Source organism: Pomacea canaliculata, linkage group LG9 (assembly GCF_003073045.1).
Source record: "Pomacea canaliculata isolate SZHN2017 linkage group LG9, ASM307304v1, whole genome shotgun sequence".
Classification (NCBI taxonomy): Eukaryota; Metazoa; Mollusca; class Gastropoda; order Architaenioglossa; family Ampullariidae; genus Pomacea; species Pomacea canaliculata.
The window spans coordinates 19,081,645-19,102,145 of record NC_037598.1 but is presented as its reverse complement, the minus strand read 5'-3'; the positions used below and the strand labels follow the sequence as shown (position 1 = coordinate 19,102,145).

The 20,501-nt window shown below is 36.5% G+C and overlaps 1 protein-coding gene across 1 annotated transcript; it reads left to right on the top strand.

Moving 5' to 3' along the window:
• The first annotated feature begins 203 nt into the window (after positions 1-203).
• Positions 204-20,264, top strand: LOC112571468 (serine/threonine-protein kinase PAK 2-like). The gene is made up of 9 exons (XM_025250449.1): positions 204-768; positions 7,974-8,233; position 8,316; positions 8,811-9,056; positions 9,393-9,537; positions 10,695-10,758; positions 11,445-11,694; positions 12,595-12,821; positions 13,851-20,264. Exons 1-9 carry the CDS (start codon positions 721-723, stop codon positions 14,167-14,169), a joined length of 1,560 nt encoding a protein of 519 aa, XP_025106234.1. The 5' UTR covers positions 204-720; the 3' UTR covers positions 14,170-20,264.
• Positions 20,265-20,501: the final 237 nt, after the last annotated feature.

Genomic DNA, 20,501 nt, shown 5'->3' with positions numbered 1-20,501 from the left:
CAAGCTAATGTAGCCAAGCTTTCCCAGCAGCGCCTTAATTAGCGTCTTGAACTCTGACCTCATGCGCCGATCGATGCTCGTTTAATCATAGCAGGAAACCTCGTGTCACTCACCTAATAAAGCATCCTATAAACAGCTTGCCACCTGTTCATATTTACTGACTCTCATCTACCGTCACCAGGCGCCCTATCGCGATATGTTTTTATTGTTGTCTACTGAGAGCTGTAACACAATGGCGTGCGATGTCAAAGTGTCTACACTGTAAGTCATTGTAGGTCGTGGCCACCTAATTGCGTAGCCTGGCAGTTACGCGTATTCCTAGTAACCTCTGATATGACGATTCATCACAAGGGACACAGAAGGCACCATTGTTAGCTAACCCTGTCATCTCGCCTAAGCTTTTTTTTCTTCCCCCGCAGACTGGTAGTGGAGAGAGAACGTGACCTGAAACAAAAAAAGCATAAGTCTAGTTTACAGACCGACAGAGAGCTTTGCTGCGGGAATAATTATCAAGCTGTTCCCTTGTTCTTGAAGGAGGAATGGCACCCTCGTGACCAAGAGGTTGACTGAATCATATGTGAATCACTGCGGATCGAAGAAAGGTGAAAGGTGACGAGTTCTCTGGCCGGGGGAAAGTCCCGCACACAAGGCGATCGCCGATCATTATTTTTTTTCTCCGGATGTTATAGAGGATTGTACAGGCACTTCTGTCATGCAGGTATGACAGCAGACTCGCGACCAGCCATGGCAGAGTACCGCCCCAAAAAGGTTTGTTTGACTGATGGCTTACTTTCTGTGTAAGACAACTTTTATCCCATAGCCCTGTTTACAGGCAATATCACATTACAGCTGCAGACTGTGAATACATTTATATTGCTGGTCTGGAACAGACATGAAAATTCAGACTTGAGTGTTCGTGTTTGTAGGTATAGTGAGGGTATTTTTTGCCTTGAATTAAATATGTCAGAAAACTGAGAGGTGGATGAGTGGGATTATTTGTTGGTCATGGGAGATGGTAGGTTAAACCAACATCATTACTGTGCACCATGGTTGTTGTTTATGTTAACACTTAACTGGTAGAAACTATTTATTTACAAAGCATAATATTATATAAGCAAGGTGAGTTAGATAACCTGTTTGCCTTCATAGTCAACACACAAAACCAGTAAGCAATTAACATAACAGTTTAAAGCCTGGACATACTTTTCATGGGGAATCGATGACATCACAGTTCATATTAGCGTTAACACAATTTTGACTAACTCTGTATTAAAAGTGTCACTAAGGGACAACTAAATGACTAGAAAAATAAAGACATTATCTCAGACTTGTGATGGGAATTCCCCTTCAAATTACACATAATTTAACAACACTACCTTCTTAAACAAAACTCAGCTCCACATTTAACTGTAAGACTGTAAACAAAGAATAGAAGATTCTTCTGAAGATAGCTGTGTCACTGATGAAAGGAAGAAACCATAGATAAAGAAATTTTGAATTCAGACCTGATAAGAGTGATAGATCTATAGCTACACCTTGGAAAGAAAACATGCCTCCAGATTATACAAAAATGAGTCAACATTGGTCACTCCTTGATTAGATGTGGTCATGACAGCAACATGTGCAAACTCCATTTCTAATGCTAACCCTCTTCTCTTCTTTCTGAATACAGTATGAGCAATACATTTTTACTGTGCTGTTTTTAAATGAAGGGACCATTTGATCACATTATCAGTCTATACAGCAATAAAATGACCAAGTGCAGGGGATTCCTGGTGCAGTCAAAACTACATGACAATTTCGAAAGAATGTCATATTGAGCTGTATATTGTCAAGTAACGATATTACATATTTTATTATGAAGACACTGAAATTAGCGCGCTCTGGAATAGTACACAGCACATGCACGTGGTTCACACTAAATGTACTGCCATAGATTATACACAAATTGTTGTTTCGTGTATTTTTCTGTATATGAGACTTCGTTATCAAGTTTAAAATGCACCATTATAAAAAGGAAAGGTGGTAATAAAAAAAAATTAAAAAATTCCTATCAGTGGTGCAGTCTGCCAGACGAGTTGCAAAGATAGCTAAGGATCACAGCAATTCGTGGTAACTGGTTAAACATTGTGTAGCAAGTGGCCATTTCATGAGCAGTACACGTGAACGCGAGCGCATACTCTGACAGTGAGAGTTGAAGAGAAATGCAGCACATAAACGCTGGTCGTGCATACTCTGACAGTGAAAGAGTCAAAGATAAAGGCAGCATATACGTCCTGTTAGCGATAACTTTCACACAACACACCCCACTAGATAATTTGATGTTAGTGTATGGGAGGTAACCATCGGTCTATTCGCCGCGAGGTGAAATGAAGTTACTTTTTCTTGACGTGACAAGCATGTCGGGATTGACGATGCCTACTTCCTCTTACGCGCCTGTCTAACCTGGTTCGGGATTCTCAGAGAACGCAAACTTTGTATTTGTAAGTGTTCCTTGGCATTGTTATTTATAATGTATATATATTAGCGATTGTGAAGAATTTATGATTGACGTAATTAACGTTTTTTAGCTGTTTTAGCTCGCAAAGAATCGTGTAAAAAGCTTGCAAAATTGCACTTCCGGGAATGCCTGGCTAAGTTACTTGTTGCAGCTTACAGTTGCGTCGAATTGCTGTTGTCGCTAAGGTACAACAATGGTCAATAAAAATAATATCGGTATTTTTGTTTGTTTCGGAAAGTAAATGTTCGCATCATGCAGTTATAGCGATAAGCGATGGCCAATAAAAGATAGACGAGAGTGAGAGAATTGAGAAGCCAGGTTTTCCCTGTACACACTGCCTTTCCAATGCTCCTCACGTAACTGGGTAACAAGGAAGCAGATTCGACTGGAATCCACGTGTAAATTATTCTCACCGGTTCCTTTCAAGAAATTAGTATAGAAAATCTTTTATGCAACGCTTTCAACAGCACAGTAGTAGGGAGGCGTTGGCTATTTTAGGAATTGTCATCAGAAGTAGTCTCTCGGAAGTAGAGCCGTAATCTTTTCCTATACAACAATACGCACTGTTTATTTGAATATCGCTTTAGAGAAGGAAGTACTGTACAAGGAATCACAGTTCTTTGTCTTAAACAGAGTTGTAGGTATGAATTTATTATTTTAGTCCTATTTTGATTTACTTTTGTTCTTTTAAAAATAATTTCTTTGTGTGTGGTTAAAGGAGGCGTTTACTTCAGTTTATTCATTTACTCTACAACTACCAGTAGCAGTAGTGTTTGATAAAGCTTAGTAATTAAGGGGCACTTATCAATTGTATTGTATGGTGATGCAGTTCCAGCAAATTATACTACCACTGATCCAGGAACATAAATGATTTTAGAAACACCAGTAACTGTGGTAAAGGGGAATTTTTCTTAGTTTCAGCAAGTGTTTTATGCTATCTGCACATAGGATTGAACTGGAACAAGCAATTGTGTATTCATGCAAGCTCCAACCAGTTCTTATGTTTTAGAATACAGTATGTGTCATGCTTGCAAACCGAGGAGCCTTTTTGAAATTATCATTAGAACAGTTTTGTATTTTTACATTTTGTCCATTTTTATTTACAGTTAAAGGAAGTTAATTATTAAGTTAATGAAGAACCTGAAAGTCAGCATGCATTCATACATATGTAATACTTTCATTATGTCTGCTACAAGACAGAAAGCTGACAGCAGGTGTATTTGACTACTAAACTACATTCAAGAACTTTTATGGTGTTGTGGTCTGAAAACAATTACTAACATTTAAACTTATTGGTATTCCAAAATATCTTTGGTTCCCATCTTATTTTTAGAACCTCAAAGTATTGAACACAACCTTCTTATTTGCCATTTCTTTTGTGCTGATTACACAGACAGAAGACTACTAACTTTCTGCTTTGACCTATTCTGTATAGAGCAGAGGTCCAGAATGTATGGTAGAACTTTTTATATCATGAAGAGGAGTGCAGATTATTTTAAAGTGACTGTGTTAAGTAGATTGCTAGATACTAATTCCCACAGTTTTAAGAAGTAACTTCCTTCTGTTTGTGGAACAGAAGTCTTCAGTTAGGTCAAACATTTGCCTTATCACTTGTGCATAGAAATTGGTCAAATTGGTGGGAAAAAACCTTGTTAAAATGATTAGTTTGAGCATGATACTAATAACTGTTTCCCAAACATAAGTAACCTATCAAATCCATAAAAGCTTACAAACATCAGCATGCACAGAAAGAGGTCAAACTTATGATATCACAGATATCTATGATAATGTTTAATCAGCATAATCATAACTCTCCCTTTGATTGTGCCTTTGACAATGTGAAAGCATATCCATATACATTTCATTAATTTGTGTGTGTGTGTTTGGTGTTGTTTTTTAGGCATGTATCTTGAAAATGGAGAGGTGTCATTCACTAAGATTTTGGGAAATAATAGATAACACACGCTCCCATCTCTGCCTTTACCCATGATGATCTACAAAAAATCCATGACATGTTGGATGTGTGTATGCAGTGTTAACACATCCTCCCAGTTCTTCCACACATATACCCCTGATGATGTGGCAGAAATTAGACTTCTTTTATGTGCATGTCACTGTTGGAAGGCTTGTATTTTGGAAATTTTTAGCCACTTTTTTTTCACATGGATTTGAGATTCATGTGCATCTTAAAGTTTCTACCTGCCACTACAGCTGCAAATATTTCATTTGCTAGTATAACAAAGGCAAAGAGGAAAGTATGATTGTCTAAATGTTGACTTTCCTTTTTCTGTTCTCATGAGAAGCAAATTGTTTCAGACAAATTCTTCACTTTAAATGTAATAAAGTAATTACATCTTTATTGTCTTTTTCTGTGCAATAGAGATAGAAATTTTTCTTTGTTGGGAGCTCACATAAGCAATGAACTAAACAAAATGCAGCCGCATTCCACATATCCATACAATTACTATACTCTTAACCCTTCCCTCCTAGCAATAATAGTAATAAATGCAAAATTTATAAATCGCGTTGTCTTGTATGCTCTTAGTGCTTAAGAAGAAGAGCAATAATTATAAGAGGCATATGTACACACACACAATGCGTACATTTGTTAGTTCTATTCAAAAGTGATATTGTAGCTGGTGTAAACGACTTGGCCAAAGCACTCTTATTGGCGACCAGTGGTTTCCTTCTAAGGCCAGAGGGTAGCATTTGGAAATGGTGATGCAGTGGATGAGAGGGGTCTGTCATAATACTTGCAGCTCTGTTGTATAATTCACTTAGTGCTTTTTGTGGAAGGCCAGTGATCTTGCTGGCAATCATTACCGCCCTTATGAACCAAGCCATATCTTTGATAGAATACTGAACGACACTGACAGATTACATCTGAGAGTGCTTTCAATCAGCAATGCTTTAAGTACAGGGCCACTAACTCTGAACTTAATTGCCTTAGCAAGAACCAGTACTGATGTGCTTTCCTGGAAGTAATGTTAGTGTTTTCCTGGAAGGAAAGTTTGTTGTACTGGGCCAAGGTTCTTAAAACTTTGCATCTGTTCTACCTTCTCATTGCCAATAACCAAGGACAAGTTGGTGGTCTGTCCCAAAGAAATTCCCTCATCCAGAGCACTAGTGATGTGTTGACCTTTAGTTGCTAGGAGATTCCATAATAGCAATTGTCAAAATTAATGGTATTGAATGAGGATGTCTATGAACAGGATACCTGTTTACATGCCAGTGCTGTCTAGATGACTGGCTAACATATTGTAGAGAGTTAAGCAGGCATCAGTAACTTCTCTTTTTGCTTTGGTAAGGATCCAGCTGATCAGCAGTGGCATTTAGTAATTGGTTGCCTACAACCTCTACATGCACATAGCAAGAATAGGGGTCAAGACCACTGGTCTGAAGTAATAAAATTTTTTGGCGTGTGACTTTTTTTGAAACTGGGATAATGATGGAGTACTATAGCTTAGGAAAGAATTGACAGTCCAGGAACAAGTGAAATAGACATGCTACCATTTGGGCTCAGCTGCTGGGCACAGGACCTGAGCACCTGTCCTTTCAGACATCCGGGAGCTTCGATGGGATTAATTCTGGAAAAAAAGATGTTACCACATTATCGTCTAGTAAAATATCACATGGTGATATTTAATAGATACATAGATAATGTTGGAACAGCAGATCACATTCACGAAAAAAGTCGTACATCAAACCTGGATAAATTTTGTGTAAGTCGTCTGCAAAGCCCACAGCAGCACATCCTACCCTCTAGTCCTTTAGTCATGCAACCCATCATTTTTTTCAGTCCCACCCATGCCTCCTGTGCATTTCCTTCCTTTATTTTTATCTCTATCTTATTTTTTAAAATTTCATTTTTCATCAGCATGCTTTTCTGTCAAAAGTTTTTGTTTAGATTTAACACCTTTCCCATCTTTCTGTGGATAAATGCATGCTTTTTTGGCAACTAAGCAAACATTAAGGTCTTTGCTAATCTGTGGCTTATTGTTGCTAAACATTTTAATCATTTTTGGTTCTACAACACACTCCTTGCAGAAGCGAATGTAGGCAGTCAGTGTCTGTGAGTTCATCCTAGTCAGAACAGCTGTTTGTTGTCTCAAAGCAGCCATGCAGTGCTTCTATCTTGTCATGTGACCACTGCTTTAACTCTGCAGCTTTTGGTTTGACAGTTTTCACGTTTTGTTGGTATTTCAGGATGAAGTGAATTGTGTGATTGGATCTGGTTAGTTTTTACGATATGAAAGTTAATATTTAGATTTACAATCACCTGACTATATTCATACCACTTTGATTTATAATAGTTTTAGCCTGCAGCTCAAAGTAATTTATTCAGTTTAATACAATCCTCCTAAAATCTACATGTATGAGTGTAATTGATAGATTTTGGTTGTATTCTTCATTGCATCACACTTCATGTTCAGCATGTAGCTAGTAACAGTGTTGACACTCACCATGTTCTTGTCTCCTGAGAAAGTGTGTCATTTATTCATTCTCTCAATTAATATTATAGTTACATATTCTTATGCTGTCTGATGTTTATGCCCTTGGGAGATGGTTGTGCGAAATCAGATCACTCAAAGCTATTACTTTAATTTTATTGCTTCTTGCAGTGTTTTTTTTTTAACTGTAATTTTTTTCTGCAGTGCCTTGTCCATGTGTAGGCTCTGGGGTTTAAAATGTAAGTTTGCTATGTAATTAATGTAAATGACAGAAAAAGTATGGCTTGGGTTTCTTTGTTGTCTTTGGATTATTCGTAAACATCTTTATCTTGTTGGATGAATACACCTCATCATTATGCTGTTGTTACTGCAGACAAATAGCCCATTATGCTATTGGAAGATACTGTGGAAAATCTTGCCTAACACTGTGCCATGAAGAATTTAGCTTGAGAAGATAAAGGCACAAAAAGATGTAGTCCATAATTTTTTTTTCAACTTTTGATAATAGATTGGGAAGGGAGTGTTGAGTGGTTTGGATTTTTATTTGCGAAAGCCGTTCCTGTTCTGAAGGGAAATGCTTTGTGTACCTTTTTTAAGTTTCTGAAGTATGATTACAACATGGTCTTGTACTATAATCACACTGAGTTTGAAGATTCACTTTTGTGTAGTCTAAAGCCAGTGCAATGGAGTATTTGATTACATACCCATGGTAGGTGGAAGGTGTTGCTACATTTTGTTCTGAAAATCTTTCTTCTGTAAAGAGCTGGTAGATGAACCCCAAAGACATAAGCTTTCTGTTTATTTAAAGTTCATGATGGCATTCCTTACCAAAAAAAAGTGTGAAAACCCAGTTTTGCATTTTCAATTTCTATAGTTTATAAAATGCTTCTGCACACAATTTTTTTAAACTTCAAACAGTGAAAAAAGAATGTATGTTTTGTTTGCCATTTGTTTACCTTTCTTGTGATTTTTGAATGAGAGTTTGGTCTTATCAGCTCCTGTTTTTTTTTTTCTTTGTGCAGCTAAATGAATCTGGGGCTTTTTGGCAGCTTGTAGGAAAGAGGACTAGCACAATGACCAGTAAACTGTCCAAATTGTTCAAGCCGAGCAAGCGTGCCGACAAGATGTCGGATGGAGGAGAGGAAGCAGAGGGTGCTAACATGACAATTGGGGAACCCTTTAATGTTGTCAGGAATTATCATGTCAATTTCGATAGAGAGAAAGGGTGTTTTGTTGGTTTGCCTCCTTCGTGGACTGATCTTCTTAAAAGCTCCAATATTACGTAAGCCATATTTTTGTCTAACTTGTAATAGAAATATTAGACATGTTTAAACTGCTTTTTCATTCCTGACAGTCTACAGGAGAGTGTGGTCTTTAAGAAAAACTAATGGAATTGCTGTATTCAAAACTGGGATCAATTTTTTTTTTTGTTTTTTGCTTCATTCCTTGAAATCAATTTGTGTGACGTCAGGATTGAGTTAAGAATATTTAAAAGTGTGAGCATGTGGTGTTAAAAAGAATGGAAGCAGATGCCTGTATTTACAAAACTGCACAAATGATTATGTGTGTACACATTATGGTGCTTCTGTGCATGAAGAATACAAGTTTGCATGCATTTGCACAAACCGTGTTCAAATAGATAATGAATGGTGTCTCAGGCTTTAACCAGGGTTCACTGTATAACTAATGCTATATCTGACATTGTCAGTGGGTAATCTTGGCCATTTATGGATAAGTCATACAAGTGACATCTTTTATCTATAACAATATAATTTTATTAGTTTTGTGTTTTGGAATGTTTTGTATATATGTAAAAAAAAAAGTTTTTTTGCAATTATTTTTTTTCTGTTGATTTACAGACCAGAGGAACAAAAGGCTCATCACAAGAGGTGGTCAACTCTCTCAAGACCTATGCCAAGTCAATCAAACGCAAATCTTCCACAGCAAAGTTTATGCTTGTTGCAACCACCATAAGAGAATCAGATGAACTGTTAGAAACACAGCCAAGTCAAGAAGGAGATGGTTCAAAGAATGCTACACATGAGAAGGATGTGTTTTCAGATGGCAAAGCTCCAATTGCTGGGTCAGAAGAGGTTAGGAAGGAGGTAATTCCCCCTGAATTTGCTCTCGTTTTGCATTGCTTTTTTTTAAGCATCAATCCTAGGCTCAAAATAGCTTCTTCATGCATTCTTGTGGATACATTTTCTTTCCATCAATAGAAAGTGCACCAGAAACATGGTGGTTTCCTATTTGGCCTTTTTTAAAAAAAAATAATTATCAGAGTTTCAGCATGAAAAAAACTCATATATCTTGTAAGTTTTAGTCTCATCAGGTTATGAAACATAGCCAGAATGTTGCTTTTTAAATTCAAAACTGTTAATACAATTTTGTTTATATGATTTTTTTTAATTATTTTTTTTTATTATTGCAACGCATATTAGCCAGAGAGTCCTGATGATGCACATGATGGGCTTACAACAGCACGGCCTAAAGACAATGCTGATGAAGATGATGGACAGGTTGTTTCTCGTAGACCAAAGACACAGCACATAGTAATGACAGATGACCAAATCAACGAATCATTGAGTAAGCATTTCATGTTCATAAGAACACATTTGCCATTTATCTGCTGCAACATATGTAGACTTATTGGTAAGGGTACTTCTGTAAGATTTCTTAAAGAAGTCATGACATAAGTGATATATTCAATATATATGTCTATCAGGCTATAGATATCAAGAGAGACAAATAGCTATATATATATCCCACCATGGTATCTATGGTGCAATGTGTGGGTCATGTCCAGTCAATGTGAGCTGTGTATGTGTTAGAAAGGAAGTGTGTAAGAGAGACCATCTGTATAACCAATAGTGTGAGCAGTAGCATCTGCAAAGTGTGATTGTGAGTGCGGTATTTGTCAAATAGTTGGCGACGATCATCATATCAAATTCCTTGAGTACTATCAGATGATCCATAAAATGTATTCTTATATATACTAGGTTTTAATATCAGCAGTGTTGTCTCATGAAATATTATTTGCTGATATATAACAGTATTTGTTGGACTTGCTACTTGAATATTATGTAAATAGGTTTTCATTCTTTGATTTGGGTTTTTTTTTCTTTCTGAACTTTGAAAACATTTTTAAGTGTAATGTTTTTAGTCTTATTTTATTTCAAATGACTTTCTGGTGTTTCTATAAAATAAATAAATTAAGGTTATTTTTGTAGCACCATATCCTAGCCCAATGGTCAACTGAATGAATACAGTACACAATATCCAAATGGTTCGATGAAATTAAAATAAATGCATAAATTATGGGGGAAAAATATCAGAGAAAAGAAAACGGAGGATTGGATTTGTCTGAGCGGCTGGTGACTCATTTTGCTGTTGAAGATTTAGAGGTTAGATCTGCAATTGTTTGTCATTGGAGAAGTCATTAGAATGAAGAGGTGAAGAATGCTGAGGATAGACCTCCACAGGTCAAGCAAGCTGTAGACAATTTTATTGCCTCGAGTTCATCAAGAAGTTTATATACTTATAAACATTGGTGACTGTTCCTCTGAACCTAGGCAGACCCTGTTAATACATCTATCATTGATTCTAGGAATTTGGTAACAACTTCTTTTAATGGGTATCATTTTTGAAAACTATCGTGATTTTTTAAAGGTGGTGTTAAAACTACCACAATTTACCATTAAAAGTACATTTATCTTGTTATATACCAAGCTTGCATTTTGCAGAGAAACTTGCCAGTCCTGGTGATCCCAATGACAAGTACGATGTTCAAAAGAAGCTGGGTGCTGGGTAAGACTGAGCTAATTCTCAAGCCTTTATTGTGTTTCACAGCAACTGTCTCCTTCCTTCTCCTTTACAATACAAACATTCAAACATTTTAACCTGTGCACTGACCTCTGAGTTCAGATACATGATGTATTGGAACAGGTATACACCCTAACCCAGTGTGTGCCATAATGCTTATTGACTGTAGACTCGAAGGTCCAAGCATATCCAATTTTCAAATTCATGTCTGATTTTATCTTGAGCATCTTTTGATGACCATATGTAGTTGCTGTACACAGAGTTGCACAAATCATCACCATGCTCCTTGTCATCATGCTCATCTCTTACAAGGTTCAGTCACATACTTCATCTAATTCCCAGTAAACTAAATGAAGCTGAGCTAGAAGTTTCGATTTCAGCAATGTCTTCCTCACGTACATAGGCAAGTGCTGGGACAATCAACATAATAAGCGTTACAACTATATTGTCTCTGGAGCTGCATTAGCATTAGCTCTCTAACTGCATCCAACAATCAGGTTGTGTCAAGTGACTACAAATACTCTCACTGACATAGTTTACTGGTTTAGCAGTCTAAACCACAGGTTATTTCTACTTACAAATACTCTCACTGACATAGTCTACTGGTCTAACAGACTATACCAGTTTGTTTCTACTTACAAGGCTAACAATTTTATGCTATTTGGCTCCAGAGCATCAGGAAGTGTGGTGATGGCCAAACTGAGAAACAGCCCTGATGTGGTAGCCATCAAGATGATGGATCTCAACAACCAGCCCAAAAAAGAGCTCATCATCACCGAGATTGAAGTAATGAAGACATACCGTCATGTCAACATTGTCAATTTCCTGGACTGCTACTATCTTCAGAACGAACTGTGGGTGGTCATGGAGTACTTGGATGGAGGAGCATTGACTGATGTTGTTACAGAGACTATCATGAAGGTGCGTTGTATGCAGATGCCTATGTTGTGCATGTGTGCAGTGGCTTATGTGCTTTCAAACAAAAAATGGGGCATTTTATATATGTTTAGAAGTACAGTTTGTTACATTATTTCTACAGAATTGCATAGGCTTGCATGATGAGTAATACTTTTCTTTAGCTAAATGTTTTCATTTGTTGCTGCCCTATGCTCCTCAAGGAGTAAGAAGGAATAAACTAAAACTAAATGTTTTTGTGGTTACATTGTGGTATAAAAATGATTAGCTTAAAAATGGGGATTCATATGCATCTTCTGTTTGAGCAGTGGAAGTAGTAGCCCTCATCCCACAATCTGACAGTGACGAATGGGTGGCAGAGGCATTAGCTCTTTGTAGTTTGAGGTTCCTTTCTTTTCAACTGTACATAGCAGCATTTCCCATCTGTAAAATGTAAGGGGGCTACTATTATAAGGTGTTTTCGTATCTCTAGATAAAAATTCTTCAAGGTTTTGTCGACAAGTTGCCAAGAAGAATATGTTGCTATTAATATAGCTGTGTTCTCATCCCTGAAATAAATCTGGTTTATTATGATATCTTAGATGACGAGACCTTTAATCTGAACTCCTATGTTTCCAGAGGTCAGATGTCAGATTGTTAACATTTTTAGATTCCTTAGCAAATTTTCTGTACGAGATTTGGAACTTTTTTAACATCATGTTTGCACATTTCTACACTTTTTTAATGGCATATTTGCTCTGTCAGTATATTTCTGCTTACGCAGGTTCGGAGGATAATTTTCGTCAATGGGTCCTTCAAACTGAAGTTTAGCAGAAGCCCTGGTGTGTATTAACATTTATATAGCACACTCAAAGCTTGATGATAATGAATTTGTATGGAAAATAAGATCAGATCCTGTTTTTGCAGGAAGGTCAGATTGCTGCTGTGTGTAAAGAGTGCCTGTCTGCTTTGGAGTTTCTTCATGAACGCAGCATTATCCATCGTGATATCAAGAGTGACAATGTGCTGCTTGGAATGGTTGGAGCGGTCAAATTGACAGACTTTGGCTTTTGTGCTCAGCTTAGTGGGGACAAGAGCAAGCGAGATACCATGGTTGGCACGCCTTACTGGATGGCACCTGAGGTTGTTTCCAGGTGAGTTGATTGGGAGAAATCACAAGGATTTTCATTTAGTAACAAGATAAAAACATGCTTATGACAATTTGCTGTTATTTATGACATGTAAACATGGATTAAGAGCAAAAGATGTTTCGTACATGTGGGGACGGAGTTGATTTTGTGGAGTGTAAGTAAACTTGTTGTAAGTGTATGAGTACCATAGCTCCTTTGCCTGGTGGTTAGTGTACTCTTTGTTACAGCAAGAATGCTGGCTTTTTGAACAAAGGCCTGTATTTCATTTTACCTTTTCTTTTAAAGTATGAGTGACATCTTTCTTCCACACAGGTTGTGTCAGTGTCATCCATTTGCTGTTGCTTGTGTTTCTTTATTGTATGGTTTACTGTCTGTTTGAATTTCTTTATACACCGCTCACTTTTACATTGGAAAATGCATTCTACAAATTTTGTCATCATCATCATCTATATGCATGTGGATGTGGTTTAATGGAAACTGCAAACATATTTACTCAGAAGCTTTTTTTCTTTTTTTCCATTTTCTCTTTAAATGATTTTTAAAAAAAGAATTTATGGTCTTGAAGCATCAGACTATGTGTAAATTAGACTTTATTAAGGGAAGTTTGTGGAACTGTCCACATTAACAAATAAAAACTTCAAATAACCTTAGTTCTAAATTCAACTTTATTAATCTCCTGAAATGCTTGAAATTCTAAACACTGCATTACTTTTTTTTAATATACCAAGAAACCATCCTTTAAAAATGTATTTAATAAACTCATACAATTTTGATGTTCATTTTAATATAGTTTATTTTCAAGCAGCAAAATGGAATAATTGACATTGAGAGATTGTATCATAAACTTTTTTTTCTTTTAAAAATTCCACTAATTTTCACTGTCCATTGAGGTTTTCTGTAGTTCTGATCTCAGCTTTTGACTTTCAGGTTGTATCAGTAGTTGACATCTTGAAATCTTTGTGGCTAATGACTTTTGGAGCAGTTAAGATTACCTGTTAAGTAATAATTTATTAGCTCTTACTTTCCATCCAGGAAACAGTATGGGAACAAGGTGGATATCTGGTCACTGGGCATTATGATCATAGAGATGTTGGAAGGGGAGCCCCCATACCTGAATGAGACGCCGCTCAAAGCCATATATAAAATTGCCACAAAGGGAAAGCCTGATGTCAAAAATGAGGAAAAGCTGTCTCCAGAGTTGCGGGACTTTATCCACTGCTGCCTGGATGTTGACCCAGAGAAACGGTCATCTGCCAAAGATCTACTGAAGCACAGCTTTCTGAAGAAGTCAATGGCATTGTCAACATTAAAACCCCTAATAATGGCTGCTCGTCAGGCTACAGGCCACTGAAAGTTAGTCCATGTGCATGCTGCTTGTTCATAAACAAGATTCATCTCTGTATCCTGTTTGTATTGAACTTGAAACTGTATCTTTGGTCTGCATATTAGTATGATGTAAACATATATTTTAGACACTTTTTGAGGTCAACAGTTAGTAGCCCTCCATGCACTATATTGCCATGTAATGTTTGTCAAATTGTTTTCAAACAGTAGAATTTGACTGCACATAAGATCTTTTATATTACGAAGGGTTTTGTATAAGTGAGCACTACATGTTTTGGGTCAAACGTGTGCATAAACTATCTAATGGACTTCTGACTCGGGTTGTGTTAATCCAGAAAGTCCAATGCTGACAGAAGTGACCAACCACATCTGTTTTTATTCGTGCATGCTCTGTGGTAAACTGCCCTAAGATTGATAAGATTTTAGCTGTAAATACACAATTTCTTTCAGCTTAAATTGTTTTCTAGAATCTTTTTTTTGAAAACAAAATGTGTATTTAACTCTAAAATTTCAAGATATATATATTAGGCAGATGTGCTGATGCACATGCGCATACCACAGATGGATGCCCTGGTGGCTTTGTGCCAAGCACTTGCCTTGTTTGGAAGTTTGAATAATGCTAAAAAAAAAAAGTGTCACTAAGAAGAATAAGGTCCAAAAGTGTGAGCAGGTGGATTGCTAATTCACTAATGAACACCCCTTTTGCCTCTGTACCCAAACATCTTCAAAAAAATATCATGCAACTTTCCAACTTTGAACCTTGAAAAGCAGATTCCGTTCTCTATTTACCTTCTTTGCACCTTTCCTTCCATAAAATGCTGAATGACATGTATGACAGAATATGTAAGGGTCCACATGTTACATGTGGCTGAAGGAGATGACGGGTACAGTTTGAGCCCCTGGATTCCTAGTGAAGCAACATTGCAATGCATGTTGTATAGTACAAAGGTAATGGAGATGTCGGGGATAGAGAGACCTTACCGAGACAAGAGGCCTAACTCTAACCCTTAGCACGACATGAAAATATAACATTACAGTGACTGGCTTATAACTGAAGACTGTGAAGACGACAGTGGGTGAAGTTTCTTTATTATTATTGCTGCTTTGAGGTAAATATTAGACCAAGAAATCGATACATTTTTGGAAAGGAGAAAACTTGAATTTTGCAATAAAAGTGATGAAAATCACCTTCCCTGTGCTTCCTGACAAAGCCACGATCGTGGCCCATCATGCTAAAGGGGAATTATATAGAGAGTAGCATTGTTGCATTGAAAATATAGTTATCATCATTCTTGTAAAGCTAAATTGCATCAGAGCAATGAAAGCTAATTAGTCACTGGTTCCCCACTACCCTGACCTGTGAGAATCCGGTAGTAAAAGAACAGCTGTATAAAAATAGTTCAGAACATTCAAATTCTGCTTTCTCTTGAATACCTTCTTCCTGCTCAGGGACACTTGCATTTCTGCATTAATAAGGCAGGTATTGATGTGTTTCGATAATTTTGGAGATAAACTTTAACACAAAGTATCTAATAATTAGTTTTGGAGATTTTTTCTATACTGTTTTATTTATTTTAAATTATTTGTTATAGTAGAAAGTACGGTACACAATTTATGTAAGCAGCTTTAAAATAGATTTTGTTTTTGAAAATTGTGAAAGTATTTAAAAGGCTGGCTTTTCAGCAGCCTTATTTGTTGGCAGGTTACTACAGATCAGAGAAAAAAAGATAATTTAAAACAGATTTACAAGTTTATGGGAAGATTTTCAGACTTTTGCTGCCTTGCATTTGGTGTGACTATAAGTTTTACAATCTTCTGTCACTTGCTTGATCATATGGAAAGCTAGCATCTCAGTTACAGAAAGTTAACACTGGACAACAACATGGTAAAAAAGCTCAATAAATTTAGAACCTTATTAACTCTGCCTCCAAATTAATATGAACATGCAAAAGTCAGCATTGATAACAATGAAGCAGCATTTAAAGGTTAAAACTCATGCCATAATTGTTAGTGTAACAGCAACGTTAAGTTTGGTAGTGCTCATTGCTAAGGAGAGCTGGAAAGGATGAGAGAAGGTGCATAGAGAGGATTTTTGCCTTAGCAGTTCTGCATTCCTGTGATCCCTGATTTTGACAATTCTTTGCTCAAAGGTGTCATGTAGTGTGGATGTATGGAAGTGGATCCACTGAAAAATTGATGCGAAAATTCCTTGTGAAGATTGAATGATCCTGCAAAAGCACCCTCTCCTGATTTTTATTTTTAACATCTGCTTGCAGGGACATGTTTGTTCTATATTTGAAGATGAAACTTTGCTCACTTTGTCAATAAATCTTCTCATGCACCAAAAACATCAGTGCCTTCACACATTAGAGTTTAATAGACGTATATTGTTTTTACTTACCCATGAGTAATAGCTGCATTTTCTTGTATATAATGCTTTATTATTGTCAAAGCTTTAGTTCTAATTCAAAGATCATACCATGTGTACTATTTAACTGTTAAAAGCACACACATCAAGAGGAATAATGCTGGGTAAAGCTGTTCAATTTTCCATTTTTGCAGCTGGGAAATGCATCTTGAAGTGATCATCATTAGGAAAGCATTGTCCTCTGGTAGACTGCTTGTATGGACTGAATTGGAATTATATGTATTTGAACAGACCTAATGGTGTGAAGATGCCTGAAATGTATAATTGTTTCAGCGAAAATGCTTTTAGGAGAATGAAAAAATGCCACGAATGTTGAAAAATATGCTTGCCTAGAAATAGGTTACGTCACACAGTTGATGAAGTGTTTGTGCAATTAGTTTCAGTTGAACTGTTGTCATGAGGTCTGCTTCACTTTTACAATGTTTTGATGTTTGATAACAATGCAGGCTTTCTCCGTCATTGAGCCTGCAGTTCCCAGTCTTGAGTTTGCCATGAAATGCTGAAGTTGGTATGCAGAGTATTCTAACTTAAATCTCTTTAAATCAGAAGGATGAGCAGTTCTGTTGCAAATTATGCCAAAAATGTTTCACTGTTTTTTACAATCTTCTTAGCTGACACAGAACACTTCCATTTTCCTTAGGAAAGTGATGGTTGTAGCACAAATGAAAGTCACAGCATTATTTGTAACTGGACATTAATGTTCGTATCTGGAGTCTACATTGCCATCTTTATTAAGGGCGACTGTGAATTATTGGCAGTAAAAATGAATTTATACCTGGAAGTTTTTCACTGTTAGGTCTTAGAAAGCTTATAAAGCATTAATGAATGGGACTTGTTTTCTTTTTCTGAATTTTTTTTTTTCAAACATATCAGTTTATGACTACAAATATTTATTTCAGTATAAATAACTGTTTATGTAGCCTGTTCATGTAATCTTAACCTGCAGCTCAGCGCTTGCCTCAACACCTAGTATTATGTAGCTGTGCAACTAAGCTGCCACAAATCCCTATTGTGTTTCTAGCTGCCAGGAAAAAGAGGCCTCCATTGTCTTTATTTTGAAGTGTTAAAAGACTGTATTTGGAAGGAAGCATTGAGAACGAGAACCAGAGTTGCATTGGGTTGGAAATGTTTTTATTTAGAATAAAGGTAGGTTTCAAACATACCTATAGACAAACATACCTATAGACACAGTAAAACATCCAAGTGCATGACAGTGGCGAAAAATAACAAATGTATGTCAACAATAATGGAATATTAAATCTCACATGCATGCTTACACACACACACACAAATACTTAAATGGGTCACAAAGGCAAGCATGCAGGATGTGAGATGGAAAGGCCTTTGTATAATGAAAGGTATTCAACATATTCCATCCAATTACACAAGTTTCCCTCAAAGGCATCTCATACCTCATTTTAGAGTTTTAAAATAGTTTTGTTGTTTGTATTGAGTAGTGCTATTTATGGTGAGCACTGTAAATTTATTAAAAATAGACCTATGTGTTTATTCTTATCATATTTGGATGAAATCAATCTTTGACCTTTATGTATAAAACATTGGTCATGTAACAATATGCAAGGTTTCACATGCTGGAGAACAGGAAAGTCAGATACAGCAATATCTTATTTGATATTGCAGGGATAACAGCTTATTCATCTGCACCCGACACAATGGTCTCAGCACTGAGAATTATCTCTTTGTCATGCTCAAGATTAAATGCATCATCAGCAAAGTTTTAACATGAACGGTGTATGCTTTCTTCGTGCGAAGAATGTTTAAGTTAATCCACAGCTTTTCCATGTCTTTTATTATCATTTTGTCAAATCTTAGGTAGAGCATTAGTGTGGTTTTTTTCATTACAGTAGCTGCTAAAGTGCGTGTATATTGTAAGCATACCTGCTACATTTTGAACATGGATTGAGAGACAGGCTATAAAGATTCTTTTGTTTTCTTTGCATATTTTCCCAATGTCATCTTTTGTACATATATTGTTGCTTTATTTGATGAATTTTTCCAGTCACTACCACTTGTCTATAACAGTCTGTCTTAACAGTAAGGCAGGAGTCAGGTTTTCTGGTTTTTGTTTTGTCGTCTTTAAAGAATATTTGAAATGAGTTACTTGTTTCACCAGTTGTTTTAAAGACTGGGAAGATTTTCCACAAGAATCATGAGCATCATTTGTTATCATGTATCTTTGCATTCCTCATTTTCTTTTGTTGTGTTTATCATTCTCCCTTCTCCCATAACCCTGCCTCCAAGGTTTCCCCCACCCTCTGACATCAGCCATTGCCCCAGCCTCTTGCACATTATTTATTGTAGAGTGCATTCTCGCAAGCTTATGTCAGGGAGATACCCTGTTGTGTGACGTAACTGTCAGATCTGTACCTTGTGCCACATTCCATCAGTACGATCACTTGTCTTGTTGCTAGCTTTGTGAAAGGTCCACAACCTATTTTGTGGTCAGCCGCAAAGAGATGTTTTCCTGTTTGTTCTATAGCCATCATGTTTACTTAATGATGTGCACAATACCAACCTTCTAGTGGTGAATGGACTGTTAAGAGGAGTGTTATTTCAGTTCATGTTTTTTATCACAGGGCCACCATTAGGAAGTGTTTTGGAATCCTGCATGTAATTTCTCTTTCTTAGGAACAAATTAAGCTAGTAAAACATCTCATTTATCATCACTAGAAATTTATATAAAGCAACTGTTCTAGTAGGAGAAGATTTATAACTAAAACCTGTGGAAAATATGTTGGTTTTTTTTTTGTTGCCACACGTGGGATTTAGTTCACATGCAATTTTTTTTTTAAAGGAGCAGCGGTAGTTGAGTACTCTCTTCCCATTTGCTCTCATGGACCACACATTCTCGCACTCAAGCATTTATTTATCCTCTAGTTCAAGAAAAACTACAGAGGTTGCTTTAAAAGAAATTTGTTTCTTGTTAGAGCTTTTACTAATTTAACAAAATTTCTGATAGAGTAAAGAACACATAATTTACCATTTGTTTTACAAGGTGTTAGATAAAAAATAAGCATTAATTCTAAGAGCTCATTTCAGCATGTCTGTAAATTGGAATGCTAATGGAAGTGTTTTGGATACTGTATTATTTAGGGTGTATATTCTGCACATGAACATATATCCATATACCAAACCCAATAAAGGAACTGCGCAAATGTATGCTTACGCAATGCTTGTACAGTCTGGTAAAGGAAATCAGCATTTCAGTGAACGTCAGTCCATGTTGAGTATACAGCTATATATATTTGTCTTATGTCTGGTTAGTTTTCTTTTTAGACCTGCTGCAGAGCAGTCTGACCTGTTTGGAATATAAAATAGACCACAATGCAAAGTGACAGTATGCTAATTCACTGAAAGCCCGATGTCTTTGAGTGCTGATAATTGTTTTAGGTACGTGCATATCCATCCATGCATACATGCCCACACACACACAAATAGCTCATGCATTTAACCATTAAAAAAGTAGGTTGAATGTGTTGTAAAACCCATGAATTTGTGATTGGTTATGCAAAGGAAAAAAAATGTTTTGGAGACTAGGACAGAGAAATTGTCATTTTTTAAAAATGCAGTACGTACAGTTTTCCAGACAGGTTTATTTTAAATAACACTTCTCTCTGTTCATACCGGCATAAAAAGAAATGTAAAATGGAAAATTTTTTGTTGTAATCTTTGTGTGTGTGTGCATGTCGAGCATGCTTCAGAGAGTTGAAGGGCAGAAGAAAAACGCGGCTCTGGTTTTGGAGGCTTGCTGGAAGTGCTGTAACCGGCTTAAAGAAGTTGCCCATAATCAGATAGGATGATACCCTACTATAACGTTTCTGCTATAATATAACTAATGTAGATACATGCATACATTTGACGGAGCAGATAAAGAAACTGATTCTAACCAA